The 15,107-nt window shown below is 43.6% G+C and overlaps 1 protein-coding gene across 1 annotated transcript in view; it reads right to left on the reverse strand.

The window, feature by feature from the left end:
• The window catches only part of LOC146812084 (extracellular calcium-sensing receptor-like), a 326,739-nt gene extending 322,174 nt beyond the window's left edge, over window positions 1-4,565 (reverse strand). The window contains exon 1 of the mRNA XM_085615128.1: window positions 4,357-4,565. Within this exon, the coding sequence (XP_085471254.1) occupies window positions 4,357-4,565 (209 nt within the window). The remainder of the gene's footprint in view (window positions 1-4,356) is intronic.
• Between the last annotated feature and the right edge of the window lie 10,542 nt (window positions 4,566-15,107).

Genomic DNA, 15,107 nt, shown 5'->3' on the forward strand with positions numbered 1-15,107 from the left:
TCTGCCCCCTTGTTTCTAGCAAAGTGTTACCCATTAATATAGCACTTGTTATGACAGACATGACTTGCCACTTCTGTCTATGAAGTTACTACTCCCCATCTCAGTAAAAATATTTTATGTACCTCAGAAAAATAAAAGGCTTATTCAGCCTGCTGAATTTCTATGGTGTAATTTAAACCTTACGTGGTGAAGTCTGAAGCCTATATATTGAACCATCGAACCTCTTTAATTGACTATGAAAGGTATCTTGAAACAAATGCATTTTAGCACCTAGATGGTGGTCAACTGACTTACTTGTCACCCAATGTGGCTAAGGTTTTTGCATAATTATGGTTAATTTCATGAAAATATTTCAATAGAGCTATAAGACAAGTGTTTTGTCAATGTAGGTAGATAGATATTAGGGTCCAGGCATAGGTACATTAGAATAGTCAGGGTCTAATGTGTGCGAGTGGTTGAAGGTGTTGGGCACCAGTACTTATTTTTGGGGACCAGAACGTATTTTTTACTGCAGCACACATAGAAAGAGGAAAGAGGAAAATGCTTCAAGGGGGTGTTTTTATGCAGAAAGGTGCCCCTTCCTGCACAAAATAATTCTGCTTGTAACACAAGCACCTTTGCGCAGTGGTGCAAGGGTGCCTGCATTGGTGCTACCCTACCTGAAGTGCGCTAGCGCTATGAGAGAGTAAAATTGCACCATTTCATCCCCTTCATACAACACAACCCAGCAAGTTGCCTTGCTTTACAGCATTGGATGAAAAATTAAAAAGTCTGACCCTGAATATTCTTTTCTTTCAACAGACCTGAATCTTAGATGTGTCATGTGGAGGTAATACGTTTGTTTCCTCACATTTTCCACATCGTATTTTAGTTTCCTATACCTACAACTGCATTTTCTCCTACATTTTTTTTAGAAAGTCATTTGGTAGACAATCTTGGCTATTCAATTTTTTAATTGCACTTTATTCGAGCATTTCTCTTGCTTCTTGATACTCTTGCCCCATGTGTGATACTATCAGGGGTCGAAATGGGAGATAGTATATGAAAAACCTTGACCTACTTTGTGAAAGATAAACTTTCTTCCTACAGTAAATCATTCCAGAATGCCTCTATTAGTAGGAAAGTTCAGCCAATCAGGAGTTCGTGGGAAAGACATGGTAGACTGGGTATCACAAGTTCGTTCATGGCTTCTAGTCAGTGCTTAGTTTGTAAACAAGTGCCAGGGCTCTAGTCAGCTGGCCACTTCCGCTTGCACTGCCCATTGCAGCTGTCAGTTACAGTAATAGAATAACTAATAAGTCACACTCCTACAAGTGTGACAATTCTGACAATTTCAGGACCATAAAGTTAAAAGAATGGCTTCGGCAGCAGGTATGAGTGATTCCTAATGTATAATGAATTATTAAATAACAGTTGTTGTGCTCATCGCAGAATGAGAAAACAGCGCCACCATGTGGCAGACTGTCATATGTACCGATGCTGACAATTAAGTGCCGGTGCCAAGCACCAGAAACCATCGGCTCAAATTAAGCACTGCTTCCAGTGCGGCTCCAAGACATAGAACATGCAAGCTAATCAATTACTTCTTCCTAATGACAAAGCAATGCACACAGGAAAGCTCATTTAAGTCCTATCATAATTCTGTTCTGTGCCCACTCACAGCTGCAGAAGGGAGCTGTACACTTGGGCTCAGATTTACTAACATTTTGCGTTTTGGTTGCAACACTTTTTTGGCGTAGCCATGACACAAAATGACAGTTGAGATTTACAAACCCACACATTGGCAAATTTGTGTAGCCTTGCATGGCTTTTAAAAAAAAAGTAACTAAACGCAGCACCTTTGAGTGAGCGCGTGGACATTCCGATGCATCCATCCATGTATTTAGATGCAAAGCCAAATTTACAAAAGGAGGTAAACCTGGATTTCCACGAACATGGTGTGCCTACGCAAGCGAGACTTAACTAGGAGAAATACCTTCATTTCTCTTTAATTATTTCTGCTCTCTATGTGTGCTTCATTCTTCATTCTTCAGCACACATAGAAAGAGGAACATGTGTCTAAGGATTGGTTTCGTGCAGGAAGGTAGCCCTTCCTGCACAAAACAATCCTACCCATGCGCCATGGTGGAAGGGTGCCTGCCTTGGTTGTTCTTTCCCTTTCACCAAACTCAGTGCAGCCTGTTACCTTGCTGAGTTTTGTTGTATGATAGGTTAGTATATCTGCCCCTAGAGTATGAAGAAAATGTGCTATCTAAATGGCAGCACTACAACCTGCATAGTTCATAAAGACAGAGGGCTCTTTGCTGTTCTGCATTTTAATGCCTGATGCCTGAAGCTCATGTACTCCTTCACAGAATTACCAAGGGTTTGAGAAACGCTTGGTAGATTTTCTCTAGCTGTACATGCTTATTGTTATGAGAATTATAATTTCATGCTTAGTGTACAAAGGTGGACATGTGAAAAACAGGACAGTTGCTAGGCTTTCTATCACAAGATCGCCTTTTTCTCCATCTGTGAGTGTAAATGATCTCACACAACTTTCACTTGTGATTGTTCACTGCCCAGTTAATTGCAAGGCAACCAAATGTAAGGCATGTACAAAAGGCATCTGAGCTACCAGCGTCAAGGTATGCCTATTTTTGGCCCATCCAGTTTCTACGAGCTGCATGGTGAACATTACAAGCACGGTGAATGCTGCACACATCTGGTTTCATATTTCCCACAAGTCATTTCTGCTCCAACTGTGTTTTGTGTGATAGAAAGTTGTATAACTGACATTTACATAAGTAAAACAGGAAATTAAGGCATCTGTGAGATCTAAGCGAAAGTTTGATTGTGTATTGAAAATTACAGACAGGCCTAAAAATGAGAAGGAGGCATGTAGTCCTAGTCAGTATCTCAACTAAGAATGGTTGGAAGAGCACCCTACATTGCAGCCAAAACCTGAAACGAGCTCCCAGTCAACATCAGACACTCCCCTACTCTGCACACATTCAGGAAGAACCTCAAGACCAGGCTTTTTGGCTGATTGGAGCGGCACACCCCCCCCCCACACCCCAGTGTCTTGGGACCCTCAGGGGTGAGTACCGCGCTTTAAACCCCCCGATTGATTGATTGAATTACCCCCAATATTTACTCCTTCACTTCAATTCAACTTCTTAACAATCATTGGTAAAGTCAATAGGTCTGGCATTGGCCCTCAACATTTTGGCTTTGTCAATGCTTATTTTGTTTTCCATGGTTATTATTGGGGAAGCTGCTAGGTCCTCATCATTCACAAAAATGTCATTGACTAAATCCAAAAATATGTCATGGTCTCATAAAGCACACATTGCCATAGTAGCCACTGCAACTTAAGCACCTAAGGACACTACTTTTTGTGTGGATGTGCTCCTTGTGAAATGCCAAATGCTGTCTCTCACAATAAAGTCATCCAATGGCTAAAGTTGGCTGACCCATTGTCCCATACAATATGCTATAGTGGGTGGACGAAAAAGGTGAAAGACACAACAACTGAGCTATGGATGAAGTGGGCTGGTAAAAAAGGCCCAATACGTAAGTGCATTATTCATATATTTTCCATTTGCAAGAACTATGATGAGTGAGTGAAGAACTCAAAACTAATGGTATGTGCATTTAACTACAAGAAAAAGACCATTCTTGTCCCATTGCAGTATTATAGTCCTAAATTCTGATTTTAATTACCTACAGGTACAATGAATTATGAGTAGGCCTGCAAGGTCATGAGGTTCTAAATGTACCTCTTGCATGCCTAGATATCACCCTTGTTTGCCAAGTAAAGTGTACCCCTCTATCCAACCAGACATGCAGCTGACAGATACTGATATCTATTTACAAAGGTAAATTTGCGTGAGTAAGTTTACTTGGGAGTAAACCTACTTCTGCACCCAGGTGTAAATCTACACTCTGGCGCTTTTAACCAGTGAAGATTTCTCCATCTTGTCAATTCAGCGGGTAGAAACATCTAAGAGCGAATTTATGAGTGTAAAGTTACTACTAGTAACTTTTCATAGATGGGATCAGCTCTTCACCACCTTGGCAAAGTTCTCCCTATAGGAGAATATAGGTCAAATTTAACAGTTTATTCATTAAAAAATACACATTTTTTAATGCAAAGTATCATTGTAAAATAATTTAAGATAATTATTTTTAACCTGGAAATATCAAACTAAAATATTGAAGTACATTAACTCTTCAAACGAAATGCTTTTTTTAAAAAATTGTATCAAATACATATATTTGTTATTTTAAAAATATAAGTTTTGAAACAGAATTTTTTTTAAAAACCTCACTAGCATCTGTATTATTTGTGTGCGTTTTACGTGTGCCACTTACTTGTCACAATATTTGTCAGTGGGGGAGTCTGTGAAACTCATTGTTGGAAAGATCATTTCAGCATGCACCGGCACCAGGGCCCCAAACATCACGTCCCCTTCCTTGGAGTAAGCTTGCAGGGCCTGGCTGGAGAGCTTGCATCCTGCACGGCCGGTGACGTAGACAGCAGCCTGCACCAATAGGAGCAGTACGGTCATCAGGAAAGTCATTCTTTGACCGACAATGGGTACACTCAAGCTTGCTTGTTCCCGAGGACCATGTTCTGTTTAGAACAGGAATTAACGTGCCAGAATCGTTTACACAAAGGGAACTGGGGGGAAAGGACAGCAGTTTCAGTTAGATGCACCTTATAAATTCTGCTATACTTTGAACGAATCAAAGGCTTGGCACTGGCGCATACACTGCTCAAAAAACTATTAGACATTTCCAAAAGCAAAACAAAAAAGCCTCGGCAAAATGCAACAATGACTATTAGTAAAAAGATTAGACTTTGCAGGAGCGCCTTATTTATTTACGCAAAATGCACACTAGGTAAGATGTATGAGTTTGTCAGCACTGCAGGGCAATGCAGTAAGTCACCTCGCTGTGCTGCACTGCGTGAGAGGGAAAAGGCAGGGATGCGCCATAGTTAATATGAATACAGTGCACTCCTGCGTTTTCCCCTGCGCTGGCGCCGTTTTGGCTCCCTAGCGCCAACGCAGGCACCTTTGCACCATGGTACAAGGGTGCCTGCGTTGTAAAGTGGATTATTTTTGTGCAGGACCTTCCTCCACAAAAACAATCACCTGAGGCATTTTTCTCTTTCTACGCAGCACACCTAGAAAGAGGAAAAAACATGGAGAAATATATTTCTTCTCATTAGGTCATCTGTTGGAAGGTGTAGTGATTTCACACAATCCCAGATTTACAAACCTGGGGAGGCATAGGTATTTGTGCTTCCCAGGTCTACCACTTCTGGTAAATCTGGAACATTCACACAACATCCATAGAGCGCCTGCCTGGCACAGGGTTTAGTCAACGCAGGGATTAGCGCAGAGTTGCTTTACTCGAGATTTATGAAGAAGCGACTAAGGGCCACACAAGGTGGCCTTACATTGCTTCATAAATCTCATTTTTGAGTTGCGTCGCTCTTGCACCACGTTGTGTGGTGCAAGAGCGACATAAAAGGGCTCGTAAATATGCAGCACTGTACATAAATGTCCTAGATCACGTGATACCAGGAAATACCGTATTAGTTAACACTATTCTTTTTTGGGTTAGTAGCTGTTTCCTATCAAACAAAAGCTACATAAACAAGTTTATAATGTTTATTAGCTCGTGCCTGCACTTAACTTTACTGGGGCCCATATAGTTGTTGGACGTCTGATGGCCAGATTACACAGATTGCACCACTGCTAATTCAATTTTGTAACAATCAGTCAATGCGTTGTTGTTTTTGGACTGTGCAATGTGCACCAAAACCAGCTCAACCTAGTTAATCCATGCATGCATGAATGCTCTCCTTGCAAAATAGCCCCTAAAATAACCCAAAACGTCACACTGCAATGCAACACTGTCTAACCGGGCCGCCTGTAGTGTGGATGTTTATTTATCACAGTAAACTGGATTAAAATACTAATTTAACCGCGTTAGTGTCTTTATCTTTGAAAAAAATCAAATATATTACCTGCTCTAACAACTCGCTCCCAAATGTGTGAAGTTTGTTCCTTTGATTTTGTTTTTTCTCCAAAGATGGCGCGCGGACGGCCCTTACACTGGACTCACCTTTCAGCCAGAGCTGTTCCTTTGTATATACTGGAATACACGTCACCTCAGGGGGATCGGCATCAGTATGAAATCTCAAAAGGGAAACAAAACGTATATTTAAGTTTCTATATGTGCTTCCCCCTAATACCCATATTTAAAATAATTGGCCCATTCCCTAATAATACAGGTGAATAATTATGCATATTGTGTTAACCAGAACTGTCTCATTACAGGATATTCTTGGCCTTGAAGTCTTTTGAGAATTGGTGCCATGCTGATGCTCATTACGCTATACAATCCTTGACAGGTGGGAACCTGCTCATTCCGAACACAACACTACTTTCCTTTAATACATCAACACCTAGGAATTTCGCATTCAAGAATTGAGTTTGTCAAGGAAAATAGCAATGTAGAGCAGACAGTTAAAAACACTCTGCGTATGATCTGTAAGATTCTTTGAATAGCTTCCAAATGTTAAGTTGCTAGAAAGATTGCACTGACAAATTAATAACTATTTCAATTATAATGTCTACGAAAACACAACTTTGAAAGATCACATGCGGGGGCCAAATGGAGGCTCAATGGTGCTGGTATCGACTGTCTTACGTCACAAAAGTAAAAAAAGTGAAATAACAAATAATATGCTGGTCTTGGAGCTTGACATTATGTAATTAGATACTTGTGAACCTTGTGTCAAGAAGTTCTTAATTTGTAAAATAGGAAATGCAGGTGCTCAAATGTTTTCGTAGGAGGCCACCACCCACTTGCCTGACTCTACCCACATCCTCCCTTGGCTTCACCCACTTCCACCATTGGCTCCAGTGATATATACCCCATGATGTGGCCTAGATAATGGCTGATGGAGCAACATATGCTAATAAGGCTAATAAGTCAAAGGCAAGAGAGATTTTTCTGCAGCGCACATCTCGAACTTTTTTAAAGGTGCTCTGAAAGTGAAAATGAACAAAAAGGCGATTTGCTTGGTGAAATAAAGTATTTGCCTACGATCACACCATTTAGTCAAGCATGAAAGCCAGGAATAATCCCAGATTCTCCACTTTCACACTCTGCAATTCACCAATTATCATTAGATGTGTATCTAATTCTGACATCAATGATAACAATGTGGGCCTTATTGCGAGTTTGGCAGTCTTCCACTGTGACCGCCACCAAGGCAGTCCCAGGAAGACCGTCAAATCCATGGTAAACCTGCCCGCCGGATTATGACTTTAATCCAGGCAGGCAGGCGGTGCAGCATGTTCTTATGGCGGCGGGTATGTTAGGCTCTTAAGAGAGCCTAAGCAGTATACCGTTGCCATGAGAGTGCCTGCAGCACCTTCCTGGATAGTGAGGCATGCACTATGTCGCGCATGCCACAAGGCCCAGGAACGAAGATGCACCCCTAAACCCAGATTCACCCTGGGGCCCCGATAGGGCCCTCTTACCTGCATGTCCTACACCCTTTTCATGGAGGGATCCCTGCTGTGAAAAGGTTGGTGGAAAAGTGACTCATAATATGGTCAACGGTGCCGGCTTCGGCACAGCCAGCATATTCTGCCCCATTGGCAGACCGCTGCCGCAGCAGGATCCTTGTCCCGGTGGAGGCAGCGGTTTCTTGGCAGTCCCACCGTCACACTCATGATAGGGTGTGGTGGCGATCGGACCACCACCGCGAGTACGGCGATCCCAGGACCTCCGTACTCATAATAAGGCCCTTTGTTCTTAATAAGAGTAGTGCAGGGGGGGGGCAAGCAGAATTCACTTTTTATTTTTTTGCTGTTTTTTCACTCTGCAAACCCTGACGTGGACAGACAGAGGAGCACTTCACAACAGGCAGGCGCAGACTACGTTACACTTTTTTTCCAGACACATCAACATTTGACAGAATTCAAAGAGTGCTGTTGAGGCCTGGGATTCAAACCTGCTTCCTTATGTCTCTCCCTTGCCTTCACCTTCCATGCAAGATCCTTCGACTTTCAACAGTTCACCCACCTTACTTTACAATCCCCATTCCAATCTATGCCATTTTGAGGAAGGTGTTGGACACTTAACAGTATATCTTACTATTCCCTCTCCAAACTAAGGACCTGATCATGATGGGGGTCAGACAAGCTTCCGACCGCCATCCTGTCAGGAACGGGACCACCCGACTGGCTGTCAGCGGTCCCGCCATCACGATTAGGATGCAACCACATCTGTATATTTTGTATTGAAGCTTGTGCTGCGGGCTTCAGCACATACTGCAGTCCAAAATATACAGTTTGCACATATCCCTGCACTATGTGGCAGGCACATGGTGCAGGGATATATAGGGGGACACCGTAGGTTGCCCCCAGGGCCCACATCGAAGGGCCAGAGGGGTTGGGGGGACCGCTATGGGCCCCCAAGTCACTTTCCGATTGCCTTTTCATGGCGGGTTAACCGCCATGAAATGGCTGGCAGATAGGGACATTGTAATCTCTACGTCAATGTCTGAGCAGGCACCGCCACCATTGTAGGGATTGCAGTCCCTCCGACGGTCCAACTGGCTACTTGAGCCCATTGAATCCGTGGTGGTTGTTCTCTCTGAGCGCCCACCATCTGCCCGCCATCGTAATGCGGTGGGTCGACCTGCAGGGACCAATGAGGGTGTGACAGCCACCGACGGCCAGACGGTGGCTGTCCCATCGTCATTGTAATCGGGTCCTAAGGGCCTGATTTAGATTTAAGCAGAAGTTTACGCCGTCACAACGGCGACAGATAACCCGTTCACTGAAATATAAATCCCATAGGCTATTATGTTTTCTGTTAATTTAATTTACATTTTTACATTTTCACGAAAAAAAACTAACAATCAGTTTTATTGAAATATATACATTTATATAATCATAAGACCAAACATCATCAAATGCATTTATATATTTAAAATTAACTAATTACACATTTGTAATTTAAAAATAATAGATATTACTTAAAAATATTACAAAATTATACATAATTATATATAATTACTGCACTTTAAAGTATTTTTATAATTAAAACAATAACAACAACATCATTTAAATTAATTAATACTCATTTCAACATTAACACTTCAAACATAAACACCCAAAATATATAGCATAATATTTTAAATAAAAAAATGTCCTCATTCGCCATGGGAGTTATCTCCTATGGCGAGTGAGGCAACAGTTTTCACTGCCCCTTACCGCCAGGGTTTTCCTGTATGCCAGCCCATCTAAATTAGGTGTGTGGACATAGAGCTCAGCCTCCGACGGACCTTGCTCTTCTGGGTCATCAGAGGGGTGTAACCATGGCGAAGACGGAGTAGCCTCCACCATGGCTACACCATAGTCTGACCGTATATAAATTGATGGGTGCACTATTATCTTGGTGGTAAGTATACTCCGTCGTCATTGCGATTGAGTATCGTTACCCCCAAAATATATATCTGGTCATTAGTCTCTAGAATCAAAGTTGAAAATCCTCAGTTGACCAAAGCAGCAGGCTGGGCTGAGGAGAACACAACTGTCACGATCATAGAAACATTCGCATCACTACCCTGCTCTACACTAGAAAAGGACAAAAAGGAGCCTTTTGTAACATATATTGTCACAGGCAAAGATGGCAATATAATGTTGAGCAGGTTAAAAGAAGAGACATTACAGCCTTTAATACATATACACACCAGCCTACAGGTTGTGGCACTAAGCGGGCTTCAAAATGATAATTTAAGTTTCAAACCTTAACTTGTTCTCATTCAGTTAAATAAACAAAGGACGAGTTTGAATCATCGCAAGGTATCTGAAGACACCTGTGAAAATAAAACTGATGAGTCATTTTCCAAGGAGACATAATACCTAATTCGTCACTTCATCCACTTGTGGATATATCCCTCTGTCGGTTCTCAGAGCAAAATCATCAACATACGCCTCGCCAAAAACCTCAAAGATTACCAACTCTTCGACACCACTCAGTCTGGTTCAGACCCAACCACAGAACAGAAACTGCCCTAATTGCCGCCATGGATGACATCCACATGACTCTGGACAGAGGAGACATGGTAGCCCTCATCAACCTCTGCAGCGTTCAACATGGTCTCCCATCCCATCCTCATTCACCGCATACATGCCATCAGAATCCAAGGAGATGTATTCAATAGATCTGCATCTTCCTGACTGGAAGTACGCAGCTACTCAGTTTGGCATCATATACCTTGAATGCCAGTGACCTAATCTGCAGAGTTCCGTAAGAATCCTTCCTGAACCCGACCGTCTTCACCTCATACATGATCCCTCTAGCCAGCATAATCAGCTCTTATGACATCCTCTCCTTTGCTGCCGACATGCAACTCATTCTCTCCATCATGGATAAGACAACAAGTACCTGGATAAAGTTCAATGCCTGCATGACTGAAATTGTCCACTGGATGAAGACCAACTGACTAAAGCTGAGCACTGACAAGACTAAAATCTTGATCTTCTGTAAGAGTAGTTCACCATGGGACTCCACCTGGTGGTCAACAGAACTAGGGCCAATACCCACCCACACCAAGATTATTGGGACCGACATCACAATATATATGATATATCTGGCTTGCAGTTGTATGTGACCTTGCAGACTTCATACATAGGGTGAGCTTCAGACAGCACTAACTGGTTGTTACTTGGCAGCTGCTACTTTCAGTGTCAAGGACTCAGAACTGAAGACCTAAGGCACAAACAAACCCTAACAAATGTGCACCACCTACCACCCACTCCAGCTGTGCCATACCCCCAAACTAGATAGATAGATAGATAGATAGATAGATAGATAGATAGATAGATAGATAGATAGATAGATAGATAGATAGATAGATAGATAGATAGATAGATAGATAGATAGATAGATAGATAGATAGATAGATAGATAGATAGATAGATAGATAGATAGATAGATAGATAGATAGATAGTTATATCTCTTACCCAGTGGGGGTTGCCACTAGCTAATTACAGTTAGGTCTGCTTTTTCATAGAAAGCGTGTTTCTTGGTTTGCTAATAATGCTGGCCCTGTTTGATAAATCTACACAAAACTTCCCCCCCCAAAAAAGTTAATCCACCTCAGCTCCTTACTGTAAAGCTCCGGGTAGATCCGTCAAGAGGGGTTGGGTAAAAAAGAAGGTCCCAAAACGCTAAATCCCAAAGCATTTTCCATAGACTTTTTTAGACAAGGCAACAGCAAAATCTGCTGAAAGGAATTATACCAAACCTTTCTGCTGATTTGGTGTAAATCCATTCAGGTGTTTTAGAGAAATTTAGGTTCAAACATAATTGTATATTTTAGCAGTTGGGTCCGCAAGAGTCTTGTGAGTGTCCCGTGAGAGTGCAAATTTAAAAATGGAGCCCTGTGATTGGCCGAGAGGCCCATTTTTCCCTTGAGCCTTCACACTCTCTGAAGCAAGAGCCTCCCGCCAGTCCCACAAGAGTGAGCACTCTGATTGGCTGGATAATGGAGTTTTAGAAATGAATTGGCAATCATTATTGTTTACCTTGAAAAATGGCAGGTGTTGTGGGAATTAAGTAAAAAACCTATACAAGGGGACAGCGGAAAGGTATGCTGTTCCCCTAGATTTGGAGAGGAGGTATCTAAGGCATAACTGCTGTGACGATAGTAAATGTATATTGTTTAAAAACAAATTTGAAATCTCGACGGGCTCTTGCGGCATTGTGAATAGTAAAAAGGAGTAGGTGAGTAGTGAATAGACTCTGCTAGTAGAAATTAATATTGTTGTGCTTGTTGTTGAAGGTTATTACAATCTTGTGAGACTCCTGCGGGATCATGAAAAATATGAAGGACTAAGTGTTCTTTCAATACACTCTGATATGCAAACATTTACTGTAGGAAGGAGTCTTAGTGGAGATGGTGTTTATCAGAGTCTACTATTTACACCCATCGGTTTGGGAAGAGTTGTAAGTAGAGTTAAGGCTCTTCCCACACTCTAGTATGCATACCTATCATCCAGGAGAGGGGTCTCAACGGAGATGCCAGTCCCTCCTGACACCCTACTATGCACACCCGTCATCTGAGAGAGGAATCTGAAAGCAGGGGCCAGTCCCTCATCAGACCCTACTACGCACACATGCCATCTGAAAAGGAAAAGGGGTTTGAAAGCAGAGGCTAGTCCCTGCCCACTACCTACTATGCACACCCATCATCTGAGAAAGAGCTCTGAAAGGAGAGCCCAGTCCCTCTCCACACCCTACTATGCACACCCATAATTATAGAGAGATGTCTCAGCAGAGAGGTTAGTCCCTCCATACACCCTACTATGCACACCCATTATCTGAGCGAGAGGTTTAGAAGGATAGGCCAGCCCCCACACCAAACTACGCACATCTGTCACCTGAGAGAGGGGTCTGAAAGGAAAGGCCAGTCCCTCCCCACACCAATCTATACATACCCGTCATCTGAGAGGGATCTGAAAGGAGATCCTAGTCCCTCCCCACACCCTACTACTCACACCCGTCATCTGAGAGAGGAGTCTGAATGGAGAGGCCAGTCCTTCCACTCTCTCTACTATGCACACCCATTACCCGAGAGAGGAGTATGAAAGGAGAGGCCAGTCCCTCCCCACTCCCTACTACACACACTCATCATCTGAGAGAAAAGTCTGAAAGGAGAGTCCATCCCCTCCCCACATCTTACTATGTGCACCAGTCATATGAGAGATGTATCTGAAAGGAGAAGTCAGTCCCTCCCTACGTCCACCTATATATATTTGTAATCACTATCTGGAGGAAGGTAGAGCTCAGGTCACACTTGGAGAAGCAGGGACTGCTTGAATGGGTCTGTATGATCACAAGGTCCAAGGCTGCCCTGCAAGGGATTCAAGGGCATCTGGAGCCTGGAACAATGGCCCAGACAGCTGCCATAAAGAAGAGAGGCAAGCTGTGTGGGAAACTAGCCCCTGAAGTTCCCATGGTCAAGTTTGATGAGGCATCCGAAGAGGATGCCCCTGAGCCTACCAGGCATGATTTTGTCACCTTGAGTGACCTGCCTGAGGTTGCTGGTTGGCAAGTTGAGAGAGGGCCCACCAGGGAGGAATTCTGAAAGTTACAGAAAGAGTGCCCACCTCTAGAGGGCTTGAGGTGGCAAGCTGAGGCCCAGGCAGCAGGTAACACCTGTAGAGATCACCTGATCTAGTGGTAGAAGGACCTCCTATTTAGCAGGCCTAAGGTACCTGGATCTAGGGCAGCCACCCCCCAGTGATACAGAACCTTCCTTCTGGGTTTGTCTCATGACATACTACTGGCAGGACATCAGAGGCAAGACAAAACTGTCGCCAGGCTTGTTGCCCACTTCTATTGGCCTTGGCTCAAGACAACCTCAAATGCATTCTGTAGGTCCTGTCCCACCTGTCAGGCCAGTGGGAAGTCAGAGAAAAAAACTCAAGGCTCCCCAGAACCCATTACCTGTCATTATCTCTCTCTTTGAGAGGGTAGACATTGAAATTGTTGGACCCTTGAGCCCCTAGACAGCGTTAGGCAACAGGTTCATCCTGGTGGATCACTCCACATGCTACTGAGAGATAATCCTTCTGAGTTCAGATACTGCACCTGCAGTGGCCAAGGCCCTGATGGGGGTTTTACCCGTGTGGGGTTCCCCAAAGAGGCGGTGTCTGACAGAGGCACTAACTTCATGTCAGGATACATGAAGTCCATGAGGGATGAGTGTCAAGTAACTTATAAGTTTTCCACACCCTATCACCCCCAAACCAACAGTCTTGTAGAAGTATTCAACAAGACCATGAAGGGCATAATAATGGGCCTACCTGAGACCACGAGGCATAAATGGGACATCCTCCTGCCATGCCTTCTCTTTGCCTACAGGGAGGGGCCATAGAAGAGGTTGAGTTTAGCTCCTTTGAACTCCTCTATGTCCATCCTGGTAGGTGCGGTAGCAAGGTCCCAGGAAACCCCCTCAGGATATGGCCAGCTACATGCCAGCCCTTAGCAACCAGATGTATCTTTTCTGGAAAAAAGTGAAAAGCAATCTTAGGCAAGTTAAGAATTTATTGAAGTTTGGTATGACCAGAAGGCCGCTCTGCTAGAGTTTCAACCTGGCCAGAGGGTATGGGTACTGGAGTTGGTGGAGGCCAGAGTTCTCCAGGATTGCTGGACAGGCCCATAATAAGTGAAGAAGCGGAAATGGTGGTCAATTTACTTGGTAGCCTTCCAGAGACCTGTAAACCTCTTAAAGGTACTACATGTGAACTTCCTCAAACCGCAATTTGAGAGGTCCTAAATGAACATGCTCCTATTGACAGATGAAAGAGTAGAAGAGGAGAGCGAGCCTCTCCCTGATCTCCTATCTGCCCAGGAGCACGATAGGTCAGTGGAGGGTGTCAACCTCTCCCTTGCTCTGACTTCAAAATAGCAGACTAACTGTCGCCAGTTACTGCTACAGTTGCCTCTCTGTTCTCCCTCACCCCTTGACTCACACACCTGTGCATCCATGACATGGACACTGGAGAAAGTCCACCTATTTAAAATAAGATTTACAGGTTGTCAGGCAAGGTGAGGGCCAGAATCAAGTAAGAGTTCTCCAAGATGCTGGTGTTAGGAGCGATTGAGCCCTCCAACTTTCCCTGGTCCAGCCCTACGGTATTGGTACCTAAGGCTGCCCCACCTGGCGCCACACCAGAATTTAGGTTCTGTGTGGATTATTGGGGTCTCAAATCCATCATGAAGACTGGCACACACCCCATTCCCTGAGCTGATGACCTCATAGGCAGACTAGGCGCTGTCAAATTTCTCAGTATATTTGATTTGACATTAGGATACTGGCAGATCACTTTGACCGAGGGGCCAAAGGAGAAGTCAGCATTTTCAACCCTAAGGGCCACTTTCAGTTTTGGGTGATGACCTTTCATTTGAAGAATACCGCTGCCACCTTTCAGAGGTTGGTCAACAGGGTCCTGACTGGGAAGGAGGCATTCTTTACCGCCTAACTGGACAACATAGCTATTTACAGCTCTAGCTGGAA

Source organism: Triturus cristatus, chromosome 7 (assembly GCF_964204655.1).
Source record: "Triturus cristatus chromosome 7, aTriCri1.1, whole genome shotgun sequence".
Taxonomy (NCBI): domain Eukaryota; kingdom Metazoa; phylum Chordata; class Amphibia; order Caudata; family Salamandridae; genus Triturus; species Triturus cristatus.